Consider the following 24,477-nt stretch of genomic DNA (forward strand, 5'->3'; position numbering starts at 1 on the left):
GCATAACAGACATTCCATAATTCATATAATCAATTATTTCTAACAATAGTATACAAAAATAGGAAAAGTACTATAGTACAGGCTAAAATGTAGCAAGTTTTTTTAAAGGAGGACATCAGGATAAATGCCACCAACTTACCAATTCAATTCCCTGCGGGAAAGGCGTATCATCCCAGTCCTGCTGTGGGAATCTCTGAATTATTTTCCCCAGACCTTCTGGTCCTGTTGATAAAATCAAAATGAATCACTTATAAGACACTATAAAAACCCAAATGAATATTCATTATACTATTTATTTCCAAAAGAATATTTGAATAAATTGATAAAGTAAACATTTCTTAAGTTTTCTGAAATAACAGACAATCCCTACCCTAGCATGGACTGTTAGAGATTCACTGAAAGTTAATCAAAGTTGAAAGCCCCTGAAATCCAGACATTAGTGACAGCCATCCATGTACCAATAAAGAAAGTAATTTTAACTGACAAATGAAAATTGTACAGTTAGCACCAAATTTCAAGTATAGGTTGCAAGTACTATTATGTGTTCATTTTTAAGACCTCACCATCATTTAGGAAAGTTCTCAGTATCAATACTACTGACATCTTGGGCTGGGTAATTCTTAAATGTGTTAGGTGAGTGGATTGGCACTTGAGCATTGTGATATTTTTATCAGCATCCTCAGTGTCAACTCACTGGAACACACCACTTACCATCTTCCCAAGGAAGTTATTACAACCAAGAATGGAATATTTCCAGATATTGTCAAATTCCAGGACTGAAAACCACAGATCTATACTATACATCAGTTGTTATAAAACTAGCCTGTGATATCAAAGAATGGATCAACTTAAAATTGAACTTTAGGGATATAATCTGTAAGACAACTGGAAATATAAAATACATATTAGATCTACGATGATTTTTATATCCTCTCCCCCAAGTCCTGGGTAATTGAACCTGGGTGATTCCCACATGCTAGTCAAGTACTATCTCACTGAGCCCTATCCCTAAACCCTACTTTTTGCTATAGCTCTGGTTCAATGGCCAGCATTGCAAGGCTAATTAATTAGTGGTTAATTAATACTAGTTTGTTTTAATTATGTCCAATTTGAAAGAGAAAAGTTCCTCCTTGGTAGAGTATGATTTTCAAAACCTCTCCAGAAGGAACGTATTATTTACTGATTTCATAATATATAATGTTTCAATAACATGATGGCTTAGTTTGAAATGCTGACACATTTATAAATGCACATTAAAATGTGATTTATGACTGGTAAGACTTGTTATTACTTGAAGACAGAAATAATTCAGTTAGGAAGTATAAATCAAAATGGGAAAATGATCTTTTATTCTAAACAAAATATATAAAGAAGCCAGGTATAGCAGTAACTGCCTGTAATCACAGCATTTCTGAAGCCAAGGCAGGAAGATTACAAGTTCAAGGCCAACTAGAGCTACACAAGGAAACTTATCCCACCTCAATAAATAGAAAGAGCAATAAAGATTTGTTTTTCAAATAGCAAATATGAAAATTGCTGTTACTAACAGATTTTGAGGAATTTAATGATGTACCTATAAAAGGTAAATAAATATTTGTTTTTATTTCTGTTTGATTTTATGAGTTATTCTGAATGTTTAAACTGACTTCCCAAGTTTATATTTAAGTTGTGATAACCACTATATGGTAGCACTGATTGTGTTGGAAAATTTGAGATGACATTTTTTAAGACTGTTTGACAGATTTCTATTTTATGTCCACAAAAGAAGTAGTTCATGTCAATTAAAGTAAATGCAGAAGTACCTCCTACGTGGCCTACCTATTAAATAAGAAGACTAAGCACTCCAGGAGTGAAGTAGTACTTAGCAGACAAATACTGTACCCAGATAAAATGGAACGGGGGAAGCTGCCATTTATCTAGGCCTTTGCGCTTTCCTTTCCAGCTCCTTCTTCCTTCCTATCAAGAATTCAAGAACTATGATGATCAAAGGAGTCCGCATATCCTTTAAAGGAATCAAAGAAGAGGAGCTCAAGAAGACAACAGAGTGTTTGAGATGGTCTTCTATAAAAGATTATGAATGTATACTAGACAAACTACCCAAAACAAACTTAGAAAAAGGGACATAGTACAGCTTCAGACTGTTTTCCTTCTCTTACGTTGTTTGGTAAACCTCTTTCATTTGGGTCCTGTGGTGGTATTGTGTTCCCCACAATATTGTGCACCCTAATAAATTTATCTGGGGTCAGAGAACAGACAGCCACTAGAACAGAGCCAGAAATGGTGGCGAGAAAATGAGTCAGAGCAAGCCATAGCAGCAGTTGGGCGGTGGTGGTAACACGCCTTTAATCCCAGCACTTGGGAGGCAGAGCTAGGCGGATCTCTGTATGTTCAAAGATACAGCCAGCATGGAGACACACGCCTTTAATCCCAGGGAGTGATGGCAGAAAGTAGAAAGGTATATAAGGCGTGAAGACCAGAAACTAGAGCATTTGGCTGGTTTAGCATTCAAGCTTTGGAGCAGCACAGTTCAGCTGAGAGCCATTGGGATGAGGACTCAGAAGCTTCCAGCCTGAGGAAACAGGATCACCTGAGGAACTGGTGAGGTGAGGTAGCTGTGGCTTGTTCTGCTTCTCTGATCTTCCAGCGTTGACCCCAATAACTGGCCTCAGGTTTGTTTTTATTAGTAAGAACTTTTAAGATCCCTGCTACAGGGTCCTGTAGAGCTGTGGGGATATGCAGGCCAGCCACAAAGATTACCAAGTATCACAAGATACACTGAATAGCCCTCAACCCTTGGCAAAGTAGCAATTCTAGCCTTAACAGATGACCTTAAAGGTACCAAACACCCTCTATGGCTACCAAATATTAAGGTATGGAGATGCTAGTGGCTATGAGGAAGATGAACTGAACAATGAATAGGGACTAACTGGGTTGGAAATTAATACTCTGCTCCATAAAAAAAAATATATTTGGTATTCCTTGATTTTTAACAGTTGATAAAATAACTGAGTGCCTTCTATATGCTTAAAATGCATATGTATTCTGCTTGGTTACAAAACCTTAAACTTTGAAAATGCTATTCTAACATATAATTCACTACATTATCTTCCACTGTGATATAGCTGCCTGAACAGAGCAGTGGTTAACTGTAGGATACCAATTATGTCCATCTACCTATATCTATGAAGGGCAGTATTTGTGTTCAGGAACACAAGCTTATACCATTCATCACTTAGCCTGAGAATTCACTAACATGTTACTATGGTTACTGTTTTTTGTATGTCTCACTTTACTAGAATGATAGAAATAATTTAAGTGTCTTTGCTCAGATGCTTACCCATAGCCTCTGGCATATATTAGGTACTTAGTAAGATATCTGTTGTATACATTAATAGTACTACTAGATATGTAAGGGTACCTATAAACTGTCAAGAAATTTACAACTAGCACTACCTGGATATAAAAGTTATACTAGACAATCAGATTCCTCTTCTAGAAAATTTGTAACAACAAAAATCACATTAAAGAAAAGGTATAGCTAAAAAGATGTAATAAGATTCCTCGTTAAAGGAAGTGGGGAGACAGGAAGAACTGATGGGAAAGAAAGGAGTGGAAATGATATAAACACAGTCCTCATATAAAATTCTCAAAAAATTAATTACAAAAAGATTTGGGCTAGGTGTGATGGAATACACCTTTAATCCTTGTTGTTGGAGGCAGAGGGAGGCAGATTTTCCTGAACTCAAAACCAGCCTGGTCTACATTGCACAGTCCAGGCCAGCCAGTGCTACACAACAATGGCTACACAACAAGCCTGTTTCATTTTTGTTGTTTTGTTTAAATAACAAGACCACCAAAAAAGATTTGCTCAATAAATTCATGTATGAGCAGGTGATAGAACTCAGAAGAGCACTTGCTTAATATGTATATGTAAGTCCCTGGCTTCACTCTCCAGCACTAAAGAAAAAGAAAAAACAGACCTCAGGCAACCACAGGAGTTTACATGGGAAAGTACAGGCATATAACAGAATGAGAAGCATTCTATATAGGCAGAGATTTGTCAAGGGAGCAGCACAGACATGTAGAAAGAAAACAAATGTCATCAGAAAAAGACTGCATAGCTCTCCAGGCTCTAGCTTCACTAAATTCTGAAAGCACCATGGCATCTCTCAGCAAACAGCTAAGCTATACTTAAAATACTTCTCCATTACTTAACCTAGTACAGCTCTGTATTTTTGTCACTGGAGTACAAACTAAACCACACAGTAAGAGGCACCTTCTTAAATCAAACTCCCTCAAACTGGAAACAATTACATAAAATGATGATCTATTTTTTAAAAATCTTAAAAAGAAAGGTTAGCAATACACGATAACTTTGTTCAAATATCTGAAGAGTTGTTGTATATAGAAGAAGATATATCAGGGAAGACCCAAGGCAAAAGGACATATTTTTGAGCCAATACAAAAAAGGACAAATGAAGTTCAAATGTCCAGCCCCCGTGTAGAAATCCAAGTGTGATAGCGCATGCCTGTAATCCTAGCACTGGGGAGGTAAAGACAGGGGGCCATCCCTGGTGCTTGCTGGCTAACCTTAACCTCATTCAGGTTGAGTGAGAGACCTGTCTCAAAACAAAAAAATATATAGTGAAGGATAATTGAGAAAGATTTGGGGTGTCAACTTCTGGCCTCCACATGTATGTGTGCACACATGTATACACACAAATATACATATATGCACCACACACATAAAACAATGAGATGTCACAGAAAGTAATTATCATAACTGGAGTTGCAGTATAAACTATCAGCTTTGGAGGCAGGAGCAATGACTTGGTACTTAAGGAGCACTTGCTCCTCTTATAGAAGACCTAGGTTCAGTCCCAGTACCCTCATGGCAGCTCATAACGACCTGTTAACTCCCAGTTCTAGGATTTAATGCCTTCTGGTCTCCACAAGCACCAGGCCACATATACAGGAAAGGCAAACATTCATACATATAAAATAAAATAAATATATCATTTTAAAAAATAAATATCAATTTTTTTAAAAAAGCTAGCAAGTTTTGTGATTTAAAAAAAAGCAACAAAGGGTTTAATGGGAAGAAGACAAATCTGGAAAACAGAATAGAATAATTCACTTATTCAGCAAACACTATATGCAGGGCTTTGTGTGATGTACAAAGGAAAGAAGGAAATAGCAAGCTGCAAGCTCAGTGACATACTCTGTCCCTGAGAAGGCAAAAGGACACAGCCAGAAAACCCAAAGTCAACCTCCGGCTTCGGTGCACACACAGGCAAGTGTACCCCATAAACATGCATATACCATAGACACCAAATAAATAAATAAATACATAAATAGGTAAATAATCAAGTCTAAGTAAAGATAGTTTGCAAATGAACTGGAAGACTGGATGCAATAAAGGTAACAATTTGTCCCATCCAAAACAATGATTCAATCAATGAATTCCTAATCAAATTTTCAGTAGGAGGCAGGAGACACAATTCAGTGGTTGAGTGCTTGTCTAGAACATGCAAGAACCTGGATTCAATCACTGGCACCACAAGATAAATAAATTGATTAATTAAAATGAAATAAATTAGGATTTTTTTTAAAGATTAAAGAGTTGATTCTAACACTTTTATGAAATTGCAATAGGTTTAAATAGCCAAAAATATTTTTAAAAACTAAACCAGGACTATCTAACTACAAGACTTACTATAAAACTATTACAATAAAGATAATGTATTGATAGATATGTAGTCACATGTATAAAAACTTAGAGAAAAGAGCCTGAGGAAGAGGTTCTTATCTATTATTCATGTTGGCAGTGGCCCCTTCTAGTAATCATGCTGAATTAGGAGCTAAAATTTGGCAACCTGAGCAGGACCCACATCTACTGCCTCCAATCATGAACTCTCACTCAATGAGCTCTTACCAGCCTGCAATGGTTAGTTTTGTCACCTTGACACAACCTAGAATCAGAAAGCCTCCATGTGGGCATTCCTGTCAGATAGTTTTGATTGCCTGAACTGATGTGAGAACTAACCGTAACTGTAGGCAGCACCGTTTGGGTGGCAGCCCAGATAAATGAGAATGAAAGAGAAAAGGATTTCTGCCATCTCTTTTTTCTTTTAAGATTTGGGGGGGGAGGGAGTTGCATAACATGTATGTGCAGGTGCTTGCAGAGTCCAAAAGAGGGTATCAGATCCCCTGGAGTTGGAGTTACAGGCAGTTGTGACCCACAAGATATGGGTATGGGATCCAAATTCTAGGAGAACGGCAGGTACCCTTGACCACTGGAGTATCTCCAGCTCCAAGAATTTTGTTTCTTGTTTGTTAAGCCTTTACTCTCACTGGAGTATTCTGCTACCCTGTTCCCTGCCACTGCTGATTCCTCTGAGTGTATTAGAACCCCTTCTGCAAGGTCCCAACATGGGAAGGCAGCATCTCTCCAGAAATCCTTCAAGCCTTCATCACCAAATTGGGACTGCTGAGACACCCAGCCTCATAGATTAGCTATTGGATTCTCAGACTCTCTGGTGTGAGACAGTGATTGTTAGAATACTCTGTGTACAATATAAGCCAATCTAATAAATACTCTTTTAACTATATATGCAATCAGTTTTGGTCCTCTAAAGAACCCCAACTAATACACAGCCTTCATGTAAATGTGTAAGCAGAATTTAAGTGTGTTGTGCACATCAAGGAGCTGCATTTCTTGAGGAAGTGAGAGCAGAGTATGGAAGGTAAAATAATGCCCTGTTCTGCATAAAGTGAACTAAGAAAATATTGAGGAAAAAAAGATACTGAAAAGAAGAAATGACAAAGTGAGGAATGTGATTTAGAAACTGACAATCAGGCCATAATTAAACAAAACATATTGATAGTCCTAAAAAACAATGGTAGATAAAAATGTAGAGATAACAAGATGGTGGATCAAGTAAATATTTTAAAAGGAGAAGAAATGCCACTGAAACCCTAAGTGATAGTAACAGGAAGTCACCAATAGGTAGGTGGTGACATACTGCTCAGATGCTATCAAGCTAGATGTTCACCTGGCTATTCTACTGTCAAGAGCTAATATCTTAATCAAATCCCAAACACTGCCATCTGATATTGCATTGGAGCCAACTGAAATAACTCATGACTCAACTCAGCCATACATTTCTGGCCACTGAGGGAAGCAACTCATGCTCTTGTCTTTGCTTATGAACTAGGTTAAAGGTAAGGTGCCAGTACAAAGCTGAAATAATTTCAACTGCATGCCCAAAACACTGCTGAGCATGAAAATAGTATGAATGAAAACATAAAGTAAAAAAAATCAAAGAAAGCCGGGCGGTGGTGGTGCACACCTGTAATCCCAGCACTGGGGAGGCAGAGGCAGATGGATCTCTGTGAGTTCGGGGCCAGCCTGGTCTACAAAGCGAGTTTCCAGGACAGCCTCCAAAACTACAGAGAAACCCTGTCTCGAAAAACCAAAGAAAGAAGAAGGAGGAGGAGGAGGAGGAGGAGGAGGAGGAGGAGGAAAGAAAAGAAAAGAAAAAGGAAAAGGAAAAGAAAAAGAAAGTAATCAAAGAAAGAATAAAAAGGACATAAAAGAACTTAGGAGCATTAAAAAGTTCAAAGGCAGGAAGCAGCCAGATGGTAATCAGGAGTTCAGTATGGCTCTTTTCCAGGAGGCTTTCCTAAGGGGAAGCCCAGTAATTTTCTTGGAGGAATGCCTGGAATGGGAGGAGGCATGCCTATAATGGCAAGAATGCCTGGGCTCAATAAAATTCTTAGAGATCCAGAAGTTTTTGCAGCTATGGACCCAGAAATTATGGTAGATGTCTTGGCTCCATTTGTGTTACTGCAATAAAATATCCTGATAAAAACTATCAGGAAGAAAGGATTTCTTTTAGCTCACAGTTCCAGGTAACAAGTCCATTATAGCAGGGAAGTCAGCTTCAGGAAGTTGATCATATTGCATCCACCATCAGAAACAGAGAGCAATGAATGCATACATGCTCATGTTCAGATCTCTTTTTTCACTCCTTATTTAGTTCAGGATTCGTTGCCTAGAGAATGGTACCACCCACCGTGGGTAGGTTTTCCCTTCTCAAGAAAACTTCTCAAGAAATTCCCTAGAGACAAGCATATAGGCCAATCTGACACAGACAATCCCTCACTGAGGCTCTCTTCAGCTCATCGGGATTGGTGGCAAGCACATTTACCTGATAAGCCATCCTTTTAGCCTGTCTGTTGTGGAATGTTATTTTAAGATGTGTTACATCTGTTTATGCTATGGAATATTTGTTTAATGATGCACAGATATGTTGCTTCTTTTGGGCTACATTTGTTTAACTCTGTGAAGCTGTGTCACTTTGCCTGTCTAAAACACCTGATTGGTCTAATAAAGAGCTGAATGACCAATAGCTAGGCAGGAGAGGGATAGGCAGGGCTGCCAGGCAGACAGAATAAATAGAAGAACGAGAAGAGAAAAAGGAACAAGAAAAGAAGAGAGGAAAAGGAGAGGAGGATGAGAGGGGCCAGCTACACAGCCAGACATGGAATAAAAAGAAAAGTATACAGAATAAAGGTAAAAGCCCAGAGGCAAAAGGTAAATGGGATAATTTAAGTTAAGAAAAGCTAGCTAGAAACAAGCCAAGCTAAAGCTGGGCATTCATAAGTAAGAATAAGCCTCCATGTATTTACTTGGGAACTGGGTAGTAGGCCCCCAATGAGTGAAAAAACCAACTACACCTGCCTTTTTATTTTACTTTTAATTAAAAAAAATTTTTATTCATTTTACATACCAATCACAGATCCCCCTCTCATCCCTCCTCCTACTCTCCTCACTCTTTATTTTACTTTTTAATTTATTTCAATAAAACTACTAAGACTATTTTTTTAATCAGAATGTGCATAACCAGTCAGAGTTCCAGGTTCTTGGTGACTGTAGTAGTTTGAATGAGAATGACCTCCATAAGCTCAGATACTGGAATGCCTGTCCCCATTTGGTAGAACTATTTGGGAAAGATTAGGAGGGTATGGCTTTGTTGGTGAAGCTGTGTCACTAGGGGTGGGCTTTGAGGTTTCAAAATTTCAGTCATTCCCAATTAGTTTCCCCCACCCCACTGTCTATCTCTTTGCCTCCTGCTTGTGGATTAGATGTAAGCTCTTAGCTACTGGTCCAGTGCCATGCCTGCCTTCCTGTAGCCATGCTCCTCATCATAATGGTCGTGGCCTATAACTCTCAAGAAGCATGAGCCCCCTGTAGTGGGTAGCCATCCCAGCACTGGCCTGGAAGTTCCAACCCCCATTGAGTCTTCAGTAATGGTCACACCCACAAGGCGGGGCAGAGGAGGAAGTGGAAGACCCAGGATCGAGAGGAGGTCTCTCTCTTGGTTCTGGGACGCTGGACGCAAGAGGTAGACCGAGCAGAGTTCTCCAGAGAACACCGCCAGACTGCGCCATACCTTTGCCAGACCCTACAACCTATCCCTTCATTTGTAAGTTACCCCACAAAATAAACCTCCCTTTTAACTACGTGGAGTGGCCTTAATAATTACACCAATATCTGGCGCCCAACGTGGGGCTCGAACCCATGACCCTGAGATTAAGAGTCTCATGCTCTACCAACTGAGCTAGCCGGGCTGGTTCATAGACTATCATATACATTAGTAAACAAATTTAGTAATATAGCAGCCTTTGCACTGTTATGAATTCTTATATGTTGATACAAATATAAACTTTTTATATTCCTATTTAAGATCATTTGTATATTGATACAAATACAGAAGTATGTTTGTTATATTGTACACATATTTTTCCTCTTATTTGAAATATTTGTATATTGATACAAATGTGAATTTATATCTGTCATACTATATGTATGTTCTACTTCTGTTTAAGATATTCTATATACTGATATATATTTAGGATTATTATCATATTGCACTATACATTCCTACCTCTGTTAAAGATATTTTGTGTATTGTCACAATTTAAAGTCATTGTCCTTTTACTGTACATTTGCTTACAGACTGTTTGCCTTATTTATAGGAAGCCTTAGTCCTTAGGTTGTTTGGGTAGATAAGACTTACAGAGTTATTGTCACCTATGCTTGTCATCTCTATAATTATGTTAGTTAGGTTATCCAGATTTATAAATACATAGGTCAGATGGACAGGTAATCTTCAAACACTTCATGGACCTAGAGAATATGGCATTTAAATAACTTAGAATTCTGTTGACGTGAGACACAATTGCTCCTGGCAGAACCAATTTGATCCCAAGAGAATGTTGGGCTTCTAAGACATTTCCATTTGGAAGTTTGTTTTCTTGGCACAAAATGGCCTACTGGGCAAAGAACTGCCCTTGCCTCAACTGCTGACAGTACAAATGCTGTCCTTTCTGGACAAGCGGGACACAAGGAAAGCGACCACTATACTTTGCCAAGACAGAGTAAGATGGTCTTTCAGAATTCCTGCTTCTGAAAATGGTCTGTCAGATACTCTAGGCCTGTAGCCAATTTGAATGCACCAACAATGCTGAGAAACATTAGCTGACTGTCCAGGCTGCCAGCTGTCTCTTGTCTACTCTTGCAAGACTCTCGAAAGTTGCTTGCATCCTTCTCCCATTTCTCAGGTATTATTATATTCCTTCTCAGGTCTTTGATGAGGTTGAATATTAGCATTTATAGTTATAACTTAGTATATATACATATATAATATCTTAGATAGAATATATTAAGTATTAGACTCAGGTTCTTTAGGATAGGACACCTTTTGGAATGATCTTTGTAACATGCCACCTACCCATGCTCTAGACTTCCCTGGATTTTACTATGTGTTTTTTGCTTGATATTGTTTGCACTTATTATAATTCCAACTTATCTAGGTCATTATCCCTCATTACTCCTGGACAATATTTGATAACCATCTCTTTGTATATAGGCTTGTATTAGGTTAGAACTTTCTTATTTAGACAGAAGGGGGAGATGTAGTAGGTAGCCATGCCAGCAGCATTGGCCTGGAAGTTCCAACCCCCATTGAGGCTTCAGTAATGGTCACGCCCACAAGGCAGGGCAGAGGAGGAAGTGGAAGACCCAGGATCGAGAGGAGGTCTCTCTCTTGGTTCTGGGATGCTGGACACAGGAGGTAGACTGAGCAGAGTTCTCCAGAGAACACCGCCAGACTGCGCCATACCTTTGCCAGACCCTACAACCTACCCCTTCATTTGTAAGTTACCCCACAAAATAAACCTCCCTTTTAACTACGTGAAGTAGCCTTAATAATTACACCAATCGCCCCCAATTAAATGTTTTCTTTTATAACCATGATGTTTTGTCACAGCAATAAAAAAAGTAACTGAGATAGTGACCTAACCAAAGGATTAAAGAGTACACCTAAACTTTTCATAACAAAATGCTTAATTCATAAGTAAAAGAAACAGTAGCAGGTATATGTGCTGAAAAGGAGCAGTGGGCTCTAAAGAGATGGCTCAAGAGTCCTATTTCCTTCCAGGGCTTCTTTCTTCTGAGTCTAGATGGAGGGAGGAAGCCATCCCTGGAGTGGGATTGGGGTACATCTTTACCTTGAATAACATAGGATTTATTTTATATACAACTCAAAACTATCTGCAGGTGTAGCATATGCCCTAATTTTGAGCATACTGATAGGATCCTACCATCACTTTGGAGATGAGCCCCTGAACATACTTGTAAGGTTAACCAAAGTGAGAAGACTCACCTTAACTGTGGATAGCACCCATTCATTACTCTCAGCTTTCTAACTATGGATGTAATATGACCAGACACCTCAAGCTTCTCTGGCTCTGACTTCATGGACTGCACCCTCAAACTTTGAGCAAAAATAAGCCCTTTCTCTCTTAAAACTGCTGTGATGGCTATTCTTGGTTGTCAACTTGACTACATCTGTAATTAACCAAAAACCCAAGCAGCTGAATACACCTATGAAGGGTTATTCTTGATTGAATCATTTGAGGTAGGAAGATGCACCTTAAATCCAGGTCATTTGAGGTGGGATGATCCAATCTGGGCCACAACTTCTGGCAGCAACTTATATGAAGGATATGGAAGAAGGAAGCTTGTTCTCTCTTCCTGCTGTTCTCACTCTCACTGGGAAGTCCATTCCCTCACTGGCATTAGCACTTCTTTTGGTTTCTGGTGCATACTGAAGACCAGTTGAGACATCCAACCTCATGGACTGAATAACTACTGGATTCTTGGACTTTCCATTGGGAGACAACCATTGTTAGAACAGTCAGACCATAACCTGTAAGCCACTTTAATAACGTGTGTGTGTGTGTGTGTGTGTGTGTGTGTGTGTGTGTGTGTTCATTCTAACAGTTCTGTTTCTCTAAAGAACCCTGACTAATAATACAGTTGCTGTATGACACAATCTGTAACACACAAAACTGCCTGACACAATCAACTGAAAATTGGTATCAACAAGTGGAGCTACTGCTGTGATAAACATGACTATAAGGAAAAAGGGCTAGCTAAAGAAACCCACCCTGACCCTGGAGCCCAGAATCAGTGAAAGAAACACAGCTTAGATCTAGGGCCTGAGCCAGTGAAAGAAACACTTTACCCTGAACACAGAACCAAAGAAACATGCCCTGACTCTGAAACTAGTGCCAAAGAAACACACTTTGTCCCTGGAATCAGAGCCAGTGGAAGAAATATGCCCCGGCCTTCGAATTAGAGCCAAAAAGCTAAGAAAGGCCAGTGAAAGAAACACAGTTGGGCTCTGAAATTAGGGCCATCTTTGCCTCTAACCAACAAAACTAACCAATCCCTGGACAGAAAATCTTCTCCCTGGAGAAACTCTACCCCCTAAGAAAACCTATATAAATCACCCTGCCTGTTCAGTTATGGAGGCAGCCACTCTCCTGGACTCCTCCTTCCCAAATAAATCTCTTTCTCAAAAGAGTCTTGGGTGTGAAGATCTTCATTTGATGGTGCAGAGAAGGAGAACCTTGCTAAGATGTCCCTTAGTGGGCTGAGCAGAAAAAAACCTTTCTGAGACATTCTCTTAGAAGAGCTAAGCAAGGCTGAGCTGAACAGAAGAACCTTGCTGAGACATCCCTTATGGGAATGAGAAAGGTGGAGCTAAACAGAACTTTGCTGAGATGTCCCTTAGGGGACTGAGCACCAGGGAGCAGTAAAAGTAACAACTTTTCTCTGTAGACAAGGAGATTGCTACATTTGTGCAGGGGTTTCTCCTTTAGCAGAATGAAGCAAAAGAAGCAACATCTTGGGCAGGAGAAGGAGAGCTCTGCTGGGAAGCCCTCTTAAGTAGGGGAGCAGGATAGCTATATCCTGCAGGGAGACCATCCCCCACCACACACCAAATGCAGGTATCGCCTGACTCCCCGGAGCAGTCAGGATACCTTTCCCTCCAGAGCTGAGCTGTCCCATTGCAGTTCCAGCTGTCAGAGCTGTCCTAGCAGCTCAAGGTATTGCCTGATTCCCCTGAGCAGTCAGGATACCTTTCCCTCAGAGTTGCAACACTTGCTTACAGTGACCAGGTGGTTTTTTAGATCTTTTATAACTAGTTTGTGTGTGCCTGTGGGAAGTGGGAGGGGAGGTGGATATGAAAGAATTTGAAACTTCAGAAAAGTTCATGGATGTCAGGCAAAGTTTAATTGGCCACTTTTGTAGGAGTTCTGAAGACCAGAGGTTCAAGAGAAATGCTGACAGTGGAAGCCCAGCTCAGCAGGTTATGGAAGGGAAAGGACTCTGTTAGTAACTGGCAGAATGCTTGTGTCACACAAACACACACTGGACTTCAATTCCTAGCACCAAATAAACCAGGAATGGTAGCACCTGTAATACCAGCATCTGGAAGAGAACAGCAAGAGGATCAGTAATTAAAGGTGATCCCTCAATAATGCAGTGAGTTTGACCTACTACTCCTAGCTACATAAAATCTGTCTCAAAAAAAAAAAGGAAGGAAGAAAGAAAGAAAGAAAGAAAGAAAGAGAAAAGAACAATCACCCAATCGCCAGAACCCTTGACAATTCAGGACAAAAGACAATAAAGGAAATAGACAATAAAGGGGGGGGGGGGAGACCCATCCAACAAGGACATCATAAGAATCAACACGTGTTCCTATAATTATCCCAAACCCAGATGGGCAAACAGCAGTGTAAGAACACATTCAACAACATAAAGAGCAATATGGCAACACCAGAACCTAGTGGTTCTACAACAGCAAGACCTGAACATCCCAATGTAGATGAAGCAGAAGAAAACAATCTTTAAAATAACTTTATGAAGATGATAAGAGGCCCTTAAAGAAGAAATGAAAAATTCCCTTAAAGAAATCAAAGAAAAGGCAAACAAAAAATTGGAAGAAACCAATAAATCCCTTAAAGAAAGCCAAGAAAAAACAATCAAACAGGTGAAGCAAACAGTTCAAGATTTGAAAATTGAAATAGAAACGATAAAGAAAACACAAACCAAGGGAATTCTGGAAATGGAAAATCTGGGTAAACAAAAAGGAATTACAGATGCAAGCATAACCAAGAGAATACATGAGATGAAAGAAAGAATCTCAGATGCTAAAGATCCACTGGTCAAAGAATCCAACAGACTCTTAACACAAAACATCCCAGAAATCTTGGACACCATGAAAAGACCAAACCTAAGAATAATAAAGATAGAAGAAGGCGAATTCCTGCTCAAAGGCACAGAAAATATAGTCAACAAAATCATAGGAGAAAACTTTCCCAACCTAAAAAAAGGACTTGCCTATAAAGATACAAAAAGCTTATAGAGCATCAAATAGACTGGCCCAAAAACAAAAGTCCCCTTCTACATCATAATCAAAACACTAAGCATAAAGAAGAAAGAAGAAATATTAAAAGGTGCAAAGGAAAAAGGCCAAGTAACATATAAAGGCAAACTTATCATTATACCCAATTTCTCAATGGAGACTCTGAAAGCCAGAAGGTCCTGACAGACATTTTGCAGACACTAAAAGACCACGGATGCCAGGCCTGACTACTATACCCAGCAAAACTTTCAATCACCATAGATGGCAAAAACAAAATACTCCATGACAAATCCAGATTTAAACAATACCTATCCACAAATCTAGCCCTAGAGAAAATACTAGAAGGAAAACTCTAACCCAAGGAAGTTAGCTGCACCCATGAAAACATAGGCAATAGATAATATCATACCAGCAAATCTCAGAGAAGAGAAACACACACACATTACCATCACCACCACCAAAACCAAAAAATAACAGAAATTGACAATCACTGGTCATTACTATCTCTTAATATCAGCAGAATCAATTCACCTATAACAGAATGGATGTGAAAACAGAATCCATCCTTCTGCTGCATACAAGAAACACACCTCAACATCAAAGACAGAAAGAGTTGGGAAAAGATTTCCAATCAAATGGACCTAAGAAACAAGCTGGTATAGCGATCCCAATATCTAACAAAATAAACATCAAACCAAAATTAATAAAAAGAGATGGAAAAGGACATTTCCTATTCATCACTGGAAAAATCCATCAAGATAAAATCTCAATTTTAAACATTTATACCCCAAATTCAAGGGCACCCACATTTGTAAAAGAAACAGTACTAAAGCTTAAATCACACATCAAACCCCACACACTAATAGTGGTAGACTTCAACACCTCACTCTCACCAATGGACAGGTCTGCTAGCCAGAAACTTAACAGAGAAATAAGGGAAGTAACAGATGTTATGACTCAAATGTCAATAGGACATTTCACCAAAACACAAAAGAATATACCTTCTTCTCAGTACCACTAGGAACCTTCTCTAAAATTGACCACATGCTCAGTCACAAAGCCAATCTCAACAGATACAAAAAAATTGGAATACCCTACCATATCTTATCAGATCACCATGGCTTAAAGTCAGAATTCAACAACAACACAAATTACAGAAAGCCTACAGACTCAGGAAAACTGAACAATGCTAACTTAACCACCACTGGGTCAAGGAAGAAATAATAAGACTTCCTAGAATTCAATGAAAATGAATACACAACGTACCCAAACTTATAGAAACACAATGAAAGTAGCGTTAACATGAAAGTTCATAGCACTAAATGCTTACATAAAGAAGATGGAGAAATCTCACACTAGTGACTTAACAGCACACCTGGAAACTCTAGAACAAAAAGAAGCAAACTCACCCAGGAGGAGTAGACACCAGGAAATAATCAAACTGAGGGCTAAAATCAATAAAATAGAAACAAAGAAAACAATACAAAGAATTAATGAAACAGAGTTGGTTCTCTGAGAAAATCAACAAGATAGACAAACCCTTATCCAAACTAACCAAAAGGCAGAGAGAGAATATCCAAATTAACAAAATCAGAAATGAAAAGGGAGACGTAACAACAGACAACAAGGAAATCCAGAAAATCATTAGGTCAAACTTAAAAAACCTATATTCCGCCAGGCGTTGGTGGGGCACACCTTTAATCCCAGCACTCAGGAGGCAGAAGCAGGCGGATCTCTGTGAGTTCGAGGCCAGCCTGGTCTACAGAGTGAGTTCCAAGAAAGGCGCAAAGCTACACAAAGAAACCCTGTCTCAAAAAACCAAAAAGAGAGAGAAAGAGAGAGAGAGAGAGAGAGAGAGAGAGAGAAATAGATAATTTTATGGATAGAAACCACGTACCAAAATTAAATCAAGAACAGATAAATAATTTAAATAGACCTATATCCACTAAGGAAATAGAAGCAGTCATTAAAAGTCTCCCAACCAAGAAAACCCCAAGGCCAGATGGTTTTAGTGCAGAATTCTACTAGAATTTGAAAGAAGAGCTAAAACCAATACTCCTGAAATTGTTCCACACAATAGAAACAGAGGGAACATTGCAAAACTTTTGTTTTGTTTTGTTTTGTTTTTTGTTTTTTGTTTTTCGAGACAGGGTTTCTCTGTATAGTTTTGCGCCTTTCCTGGAACTTACTCTGTAGCCCAGGCTGACCTCGAACTCACAAAGATCCTCCTGGCTCTGCCTCCCGAGTGCTGGGATTAAAGGTGTGCGGCGGCCACCACCCAGCTGCAAAACTCTTTTTATAAGGCTACAGTTACTCTGATACCCAAGCCACACAAAGATGCAACAAAGAGAGAGAGTTACAGATCAATCACCCTCATGAACACTGATGCAAAAATACTCAATAAATACTGGCAAACTGAATCCAAAAACACATTTAAAAGAAATCATCCACCATGATCAAGTAGGCTTCATCCTAAAAATGCAGGAGTGGTTCAACATAGGAAAATCTGTCAATGTAATACACCATATAAACAAACTGAAAAAAAAAAAAAAAAACAACCCACATTATCCTTAGATGCTGAAAAGCCTTTGACAAAATCCAACACCCCTTCTTGATAAAGGTCTTAGAGAGCTAGACAGTGGTGGCACACGCCTTTAGTCCCAGCACTCGGGAGGCAGGGCAGGTGGATCTCTGTGAGTTTGAGGCCAGAGTGAGTTCCAAGAAAGGCTCTAAAGCTACACAGAGAAACTCTGTCTAAAAAAAAACAAAAAAAAAAACAAAAAAACAAAAACAAAAACAAAAAAAAAGTTTTGGAGAGATCATAACCATAATAAAAGCAATATACAGCAAGCTAATAGCCAACTTGAAATTAAATGGAGAGAAACTCAAAGTGATTCTATTAAAATCAGGACCAAGAAAAGGCTGTCCACTCTCTTCATATCTATTCAATATAGTACTCAATGTTCTAGCTAGGGCAATAAGACAACCAAAGGAGATCGAGGGGATACAAATTGGAAAGGAAGAAGTCAAACTTTCACTATTTGCAAATAATATGATAGTATACATAAGTGACCCCAAAAATTCTACCAGGGAAATCCTACAGCTAATAAACACCTTCAGTAATGTGGCAGGATACAAGATTAACTTAAAAAGATCAGTAGTCCTCCTATACACAAATGATAAATGGGCTGAGAAAGAAATCAGAAAAACAATACTCTTTACAATAGCCACAAATAATATAAAGTACCTTAAGGTAACTCTAACCAAACAAGTGAAAGACCTGTAGGACAAGAACTTTGAGTCTTTGAAGAAAGAAACTGAAGAAACAGCAGAAAGTGGAAAGATCTCCCATGCTCTTGGATAGGCTAGATTACCATAGTAAAAATGGCAATCTTACCAAAATCAATCTACAGATTCAATGCAACCCCATCAAAATCCCAATTCAATTCTTCACAGACTTTGAAATGACAATACTCAGCTTTATATGGAAAATTAAAAAACCTAGGATAGCTAAACAATCCTGTACAATAAAGGAACTTCCGGAGGCATCATCATCCCTGACTTCAAACTCTAATATAGAGCTATACTAATAAAAATAGCTTGGTGTTGACATAAAAAGACACATGGATCAATGGAATTGAATTGAAGACCCTGACATAAATCCACATACCTATGAACATCTGATTTTTTATAATGAAGCTAAAATTGTACAAGGGAAAACTGAAAGCACCTTCAACAAATGGTGCTGGCATAACTGGATGTTGACATGTAGAAGAATGAAAATAGATCCATATCTATCACCATGCACTAAACTCAAGTCCATGTGGATCAAAGACCACAACATAAATCCAGTTATACTGAACTTGATAGAAGAGAAAGTGGGAAGTAACCTTGAACAAATTGGCACAGGAGACTACTTCCTGACTATAACACCAGTAGCACAGACACTGTTATTGACAATTAATAAATGGGACCTTTTGAAACTGAAAAGCATCTGTAAAGTAAAGGACATGGTCAATAAGACAAAACATCAGCCTACAGAATGGGAAAAGATCTTCAACCCCATATCTGACAAAGGGCTGATCCCCAAAATATATAAAGAACTCAAGAAACTGGACATCAAAATACCAAATAATCCAATTAAAAAATGGGATACAGATCTAAATAGAGAATTCTCTACAGAAGATTCTCAAGTGGCCAAGAGACATTTAAGGAATTGCTCAACATCCTTAGTCATCAGGGAAATGCAAATCAAAACAACTCTGAGATACCACTGTATACTTGTCAGAATGGCTAAGATCAAAAACACTGGTGACAGCTCATGTTGGAGAGAATATGGAGTAAGGGGAACATTCCTCCATGGCTGGTGGCAGTGCAAATTTGTACAGCCACTCTGGAAATCAGTATGGCAGTTTCTCAGAAAATTGAGAATCGATCTACCTCAAGACCCACCGATACCATTCTTGGGCATATACCCAAATGATGTTCAATCATACCACAAGGACAGTTGCTCAATAACAGCCAGAACCTGGAAACAACCTAGATGCCCCTCAACTTAAGAACAGATAAGAAAATGTGGTACATTTACACAAATTGGAGTATTACTCAGCCGTAAAAACAATGACATCATGAAATCTGCAGGTAAATGGATGGAACTTAAAAAAATAAAAAAAGGTTGGGGATTTAGCTCAGTGGTAGAGCGCTTGCCTAGCAAGCGCAAGACCCTGGGTTCGATCCTCAGCTCAAAAAAAATTAAAAAAATAAAAATAAAATCATCCTGAATGAGGTAACCCAGACCCAGAAAGACAAACACAGTGTGTACCCATTCATAAGTGGATATTAGATGTAAAGCAAAGGATAACCAGGCTACAATCCACAGCCCTAGAGAAACTAGGTGACAAGGAGGACCCTAGAAGGGATGCATGGATCATCTGGGAAGGGGAAATAGATGAGATCTTCTGGGTAAACTGGAGGTCAGGAGAGGGGGCATAGAAGTAAGGGAATGCAGGATGGGAACATGAGGGATTGGGATGGTCAAGTTGGGGGAAGGACAGACAGGGAGAGCAATGAAAGAGATATCTTCATAGAGGGGGTCATTAGGGGGTTAGGGAGAAACGCAGTGCCAGGAAAAAACCCAGAAATTCACAAGGATGACCCCAGCTAAGACTCCTAGCAATAGTGGAGAAAGTGGCTGAATTGGCCTTATCCTGTAATGAGAGTGGAGACTACCCTAATTGCCAACATAGAACCTTCATCAAGTAACTGATAGAAGCAGATACAGATTTATCCAGCCAAGCACTGGGCTGAGCTCCAGGAGTGTAGCTGAAGAGAGGAAGGATGGATTATGTAAGAAAGGGGGGGTCAAGATTATGATGGGGAAACCCAGAGAATGCTGACCCAAGCTCTTGGGAACTCACAGGCTCCAGAGCAACAGCTACAGATAGCTTGGCCTGTTTGTGGGGCCCCTAGCAGTGGGACCAGGATCTGTCCCTGGCACATGAGCTGGCTCTTTGGAACCTATTCCCTATGGTGGAATGCCTTGCTCAGCCTTGATGCAGCGGGAAGGAGCTTAGTCCTGCCTCAACTTGATATGCCATGCTTTGTTGACTCCCATGGGAAGCCTTATCCTTTCTGAGAAGTGGAGGGGGGTAGAAAGGAGGTGAGGGGAGGGAACAGGAAGAAAAGAGAGAGGGGAAACTGTGGTTGGTATGTAAAGTAGATAATAAAAATTAATAATAATATAAAAAGAGTGAGAGAGCTGTCCCTGTCCCCCACCAGCTGCAGCACTTGGGAGAGCAGGCCCTGCACCTCACTGAATAACATAAGAGAACCAAGCCTGTTGACAAAGGTGTAGGTGAACCAGTCCCAAAGTTATAAGTGTGGGAGAGCTGCCCTCACTACTAATCTGTCATGCAGCAACGTGGGTGGAGAAGAGATGCCTCCCTTTACCCTTCACCCCTACAACAGAAGAGAGCTGACCCTCTCTCTTAACAGCTGCAGCATTCAGGAAAGTGGGCTCTACTCCTTGCCTAAACAGCACAGCAGAGCTGACCAGGTGTTTGGAGTTAAGGGTGACCCAGCCAGGAGGTTGTGAGCAAAAGAGCTGTCTCCATTACCCATCTGACATGTGGCAGCATGGGTGGAGGAGAGATGCCCTTCCCACAACCCCCTGTCCATCAATGCCTAAAACAGGTGGAAGAGCTGGCCATGGGGTCATAAGAGCTGGAAATCTGTACCTGACCCCCACCAGCTGCAGCACTCGGGAAAGTGGCCCCTGTACCTCAAAGGGGTAACACAACAGAGCTGGCACTGATGTGTAGGTGTGGGAGAGAAGACCCTGAGGGTGTGAAAGCAGGAGAACTGGCCCCATCCCTTCCTTATTGCTGGAAGAGGTGAAATAGCTAGGGCAATGCTGGAGAGATCATCTTGGTGGTGAGGACGGGAGAACTGGCCAGCGGACAACCCTGCAGCCACCCGGTCCCAGAACCAGGGTTATGACTTGACCTGCACTAACATCCACTCCATCTATGATCTGCTGGAGCACATGAAGGGACCTGACCCAAAGACCCAAAGCTACAGGATCTCCACAACACAGGGCAACAACAGGATATGCAAGAAGGGGCCCAATGAGGGCCCAGCATCAACAGTGTAATAGAAACCAGAGGACCTGAACCAGACCAATGACTCTTTGCAGTAAACACTTGGAAGTAAAGATACAAGGAGAAAGGGGGGTTGCTACATGACTCACTGTGTTACACTGCAACTTCCATGATGAGATCTTTAATTTTTTTTCTTTTTTTCCTTTTCCCTTTCTTCTCTTAAATTTTGTTTTATTGGGGGGGTAACAGGGGCAAAGGGCAGATGTGAAGGGGCAGGGAAATGAATGGGATCAAGATACATGATATAAAAGGCATAGAGAATAAATAAAAATAGAGGCTGGAGAGATGGCTCAGTGGTTAAGAGCACTAATTGCTCTTCCAGAGGTCCTGATTTCAATTCCCAGCAACTACATGGTGGCTCACAACCATCTGTAATGAGATCTGGTGCCCTCTTCTGGCTTTCAAGGACACATGCAGGCAGAACACTGTATATGTAACAAATAAATAAATCTTTAAAAAAAAAAAAGAATAAATAAAAATAAAGAGGAAAAATAAATACATCATTAATATTAGCATGAGACTATTTTCCACCACAAAAAAAAACATCAAATTTAAAATGTCATAATACATTCTTGATGTCAGTTCCATTGTAGCATGAATCCCAATTTGTCTTAATAATAAAAACTTAGAGCCAGATATTGGGATAAATGCCGAAAGATCAGAGAGACAAAGGAGTAAGCCACAGCCACCTCTTACCTCTCCAACTCCTCAGCCTGAAAGGGGGGGGGGGCAGTCTCCTGTCTCCTCCTGCCTTACATTCCTCTCTCCACCCAGCCATATCACTTCCTGTCTCCACCTCCCTAGTGCTGGAACTAAAGACATGTGCCTCCCAATTAATGGGATCAAAGGCATGAGATCCCAAGTGTTGGGATTAAAGGTGTGTGCCACCACTGCCTGGCTTCTATGGTTAACTAGTGGCTAGCTCCACACTCTGATCTCCAGGCAAGCTTTATTTGTTAGATTTTAAAAATCAACATATTCCACTCCTTTCACTCCATCCTATCCCCAAAGAGTTCACTTGGAACATTAGCATCACACCTTGTACCTATTCTCTTTCTCACTGAGACATCTACCACTCAAGGAAATTGCTTCAATAAAAGTACAATACTAGAAAACCAAACTTCTGGCATCTGGGATATACAGAATTAATGTATTCATCTTAATATGATACAAGCTAATCAAAAGAAACAATTTTACAATGTACAAACAAGTAGGGCAGTGGTGGTACATGCCTTTAATCCCAGCACTTGTTGGACAGAAACAGGAAGATCTCTGAGAATTCGAGGACAGCCTGGTCTTACAGAGTGAGATCCAGGACAGTCAAGCCTACATCAAGAAACCCTGTCTCCTCACCCCCAACACACACAAAAAAGGTGAGGGTCATATTCAACTTAAAAGGCCCAAGTTGAGAGTAATGAAGGGCAAGGTTCAAGGGAAAGAGAACTTAGGGGAGCAGAAGATCCCAGCTGGATCAAGAACAGAAAGGGAGAACAAGGAATAACAGACCATGATAAATGATGACCACAGGAGAACAGGAATGGGCAGAGTGCTGGAGAGGTCCCCAGAAATCCACAATGATACATCCTCTGTAGACTGCTGGCAATGGTCAAGAGAAAGCCTGATCTGACCTAGTCTGGTGATCAGATAGCCAAACACCCTACCGGTCATGCTGGAACTCTCATCCAATAACTGGTGGAAGTGGATGCAAAGATCCTCGGCCAGGCCCCAGGTGAAGCTCCAGGAGTCCAATTGTTGAGAAAGAGGAGAGACTGTAAGAGTGTGAATTGTTGAGACCAAGATTGGAAAAAGCACAGGGACAAATAGCCAAACTAATGGAAACACATGAACTATGAACCAAAGGCTGTGGAGCCCCCAGCTGGAGCAGGCCCTCTGGATTAAGTGAGACAATTGAATAGCTTGAACTGTTTGGGAGGCACCCAGCCAGTGGGACCTGGACCTGTCCTTAGTGCATGAGCTGGCTGTTTGGAACCTTGGGCTTACACAGGGACACTTTGCTCAGCCTGGAAGGAGGGGACTGGACCTGCCTGTACTGAATCCAACAGGTTTAAATGAATCCTCAGGGGAATCTTGGCCCTGGAGGACATGGGAATGAAGGGGAGGGAATAGGGGGGAAAGGTGGGGGCAGGGGCGGGAGGGGGGAGGACAGCGGGAACCCATGGCTGATGTGTAAAATTAAAACACAAATATAATAAATTTTTTAAAAAACTAAAATAGAAAAGGCCCAAGTTATCTGTCTTAATTTATAAAATTTGCTTCTGAGTAAATAGAACTTTTAAAAAATGCTATCTTGTTACTTTCCAGAAGGCTTGCACAATTCCAAAATTATCAGAAACTCAAACCTCATCTAATTGTGTCTGTACAGACCAAACTTCCAAAGACTAAGGGGGAAAAACTGTTCATTCACTAATAGAAAGAATGCAGGAAATCATTCTACAAAAGTTTCCTATCTAAACTACTTAGCATTTATTGAAAGGAGTCTGTTTATTCCAACTGAAACAAGTCTTTTTGTGGTTATTCAACAATGTAGGTAGGAATGTCATACGGTTTTCCAGGTTTTCATCATGACCTCCTGTTACTCAAAAGATTTATTTGGAATAACCAAATTGATTGATTGATTCATTCATTCATTCATTGCAAGTTAAACTTAGCAAAGAGCCCATGGATTGTTTGTTTGTTTGTTTGTTTTGTTTTGTTTTTCAAGACAGGGTTTCTCTGTGTAGCTTTGTGCCTTTCCTGGAACTTGCTTTGGAGACCAGGCTAGCCTCAAACTCACAGAGATCTGCCTGCCTCTGCCTCCCGAGGGCTGGGATTAAAGGCGTGTGCCACCACCACCCAAGCCCATGGATTTTTACACTACTGAGTAAGAAGGCTTTTTTTTTTTTTTTCTTTTTCCTGAGACAGGGTCTTCTGTAACCCAGACAAGCCTCAAATTCACTATATAGCAGAGGATGACCTTCAGTTTCTAATCTTCCTGCTTCTGCCTCCTAAGTGTTGAGGTTACAGGTGTATGC

At 40.1% G+C, this 24,477-nt stretch overlaps 1 protein-coding gene and 1 non-coding gene across 2 annotated transcripts in view; both read right to left on the reverse strand.

The window, feature by feature from the left end:
- Sbf2 (SET binding factor 2) overlaps window positions 1-24,477 on the reverse strand; it is a 345,635-nt gene that overhangs the window by 265,649 nt on the left and 55,509 nt on the right. The window contains exon 4 of the mRNA XM_036177261.1: window positions 140-222. Coding sequence (XP_036033154.1) covers window positions 140-222 — 83 coding nt within the window. The remainder of the gene's footprint in view (window positions 1-139; window positions 223-24,477) is intronic.
- On the reverse strand, window positions 9,564-9,636 carry Trnak-cuu. Its single transcript has one exon. It is a non-coding gene; the product is annotated as a tRNA-Lys (tRNA).

The sequence above is a fragment of the Onychomys torridus genome, chromosome 1 (assembly GCF_903995425.1).
Source record: "Onychomys torridus chromosome 1, mOncTor1.1, whole genome shotgun sequence".
In the NCBI taxonomy this organism is placed as follows: Eukaryota; Metazoa; Chordata; class Mammalia; order Rodentia; family Cricetidae; genus Onychomys; species Onychomys torridus.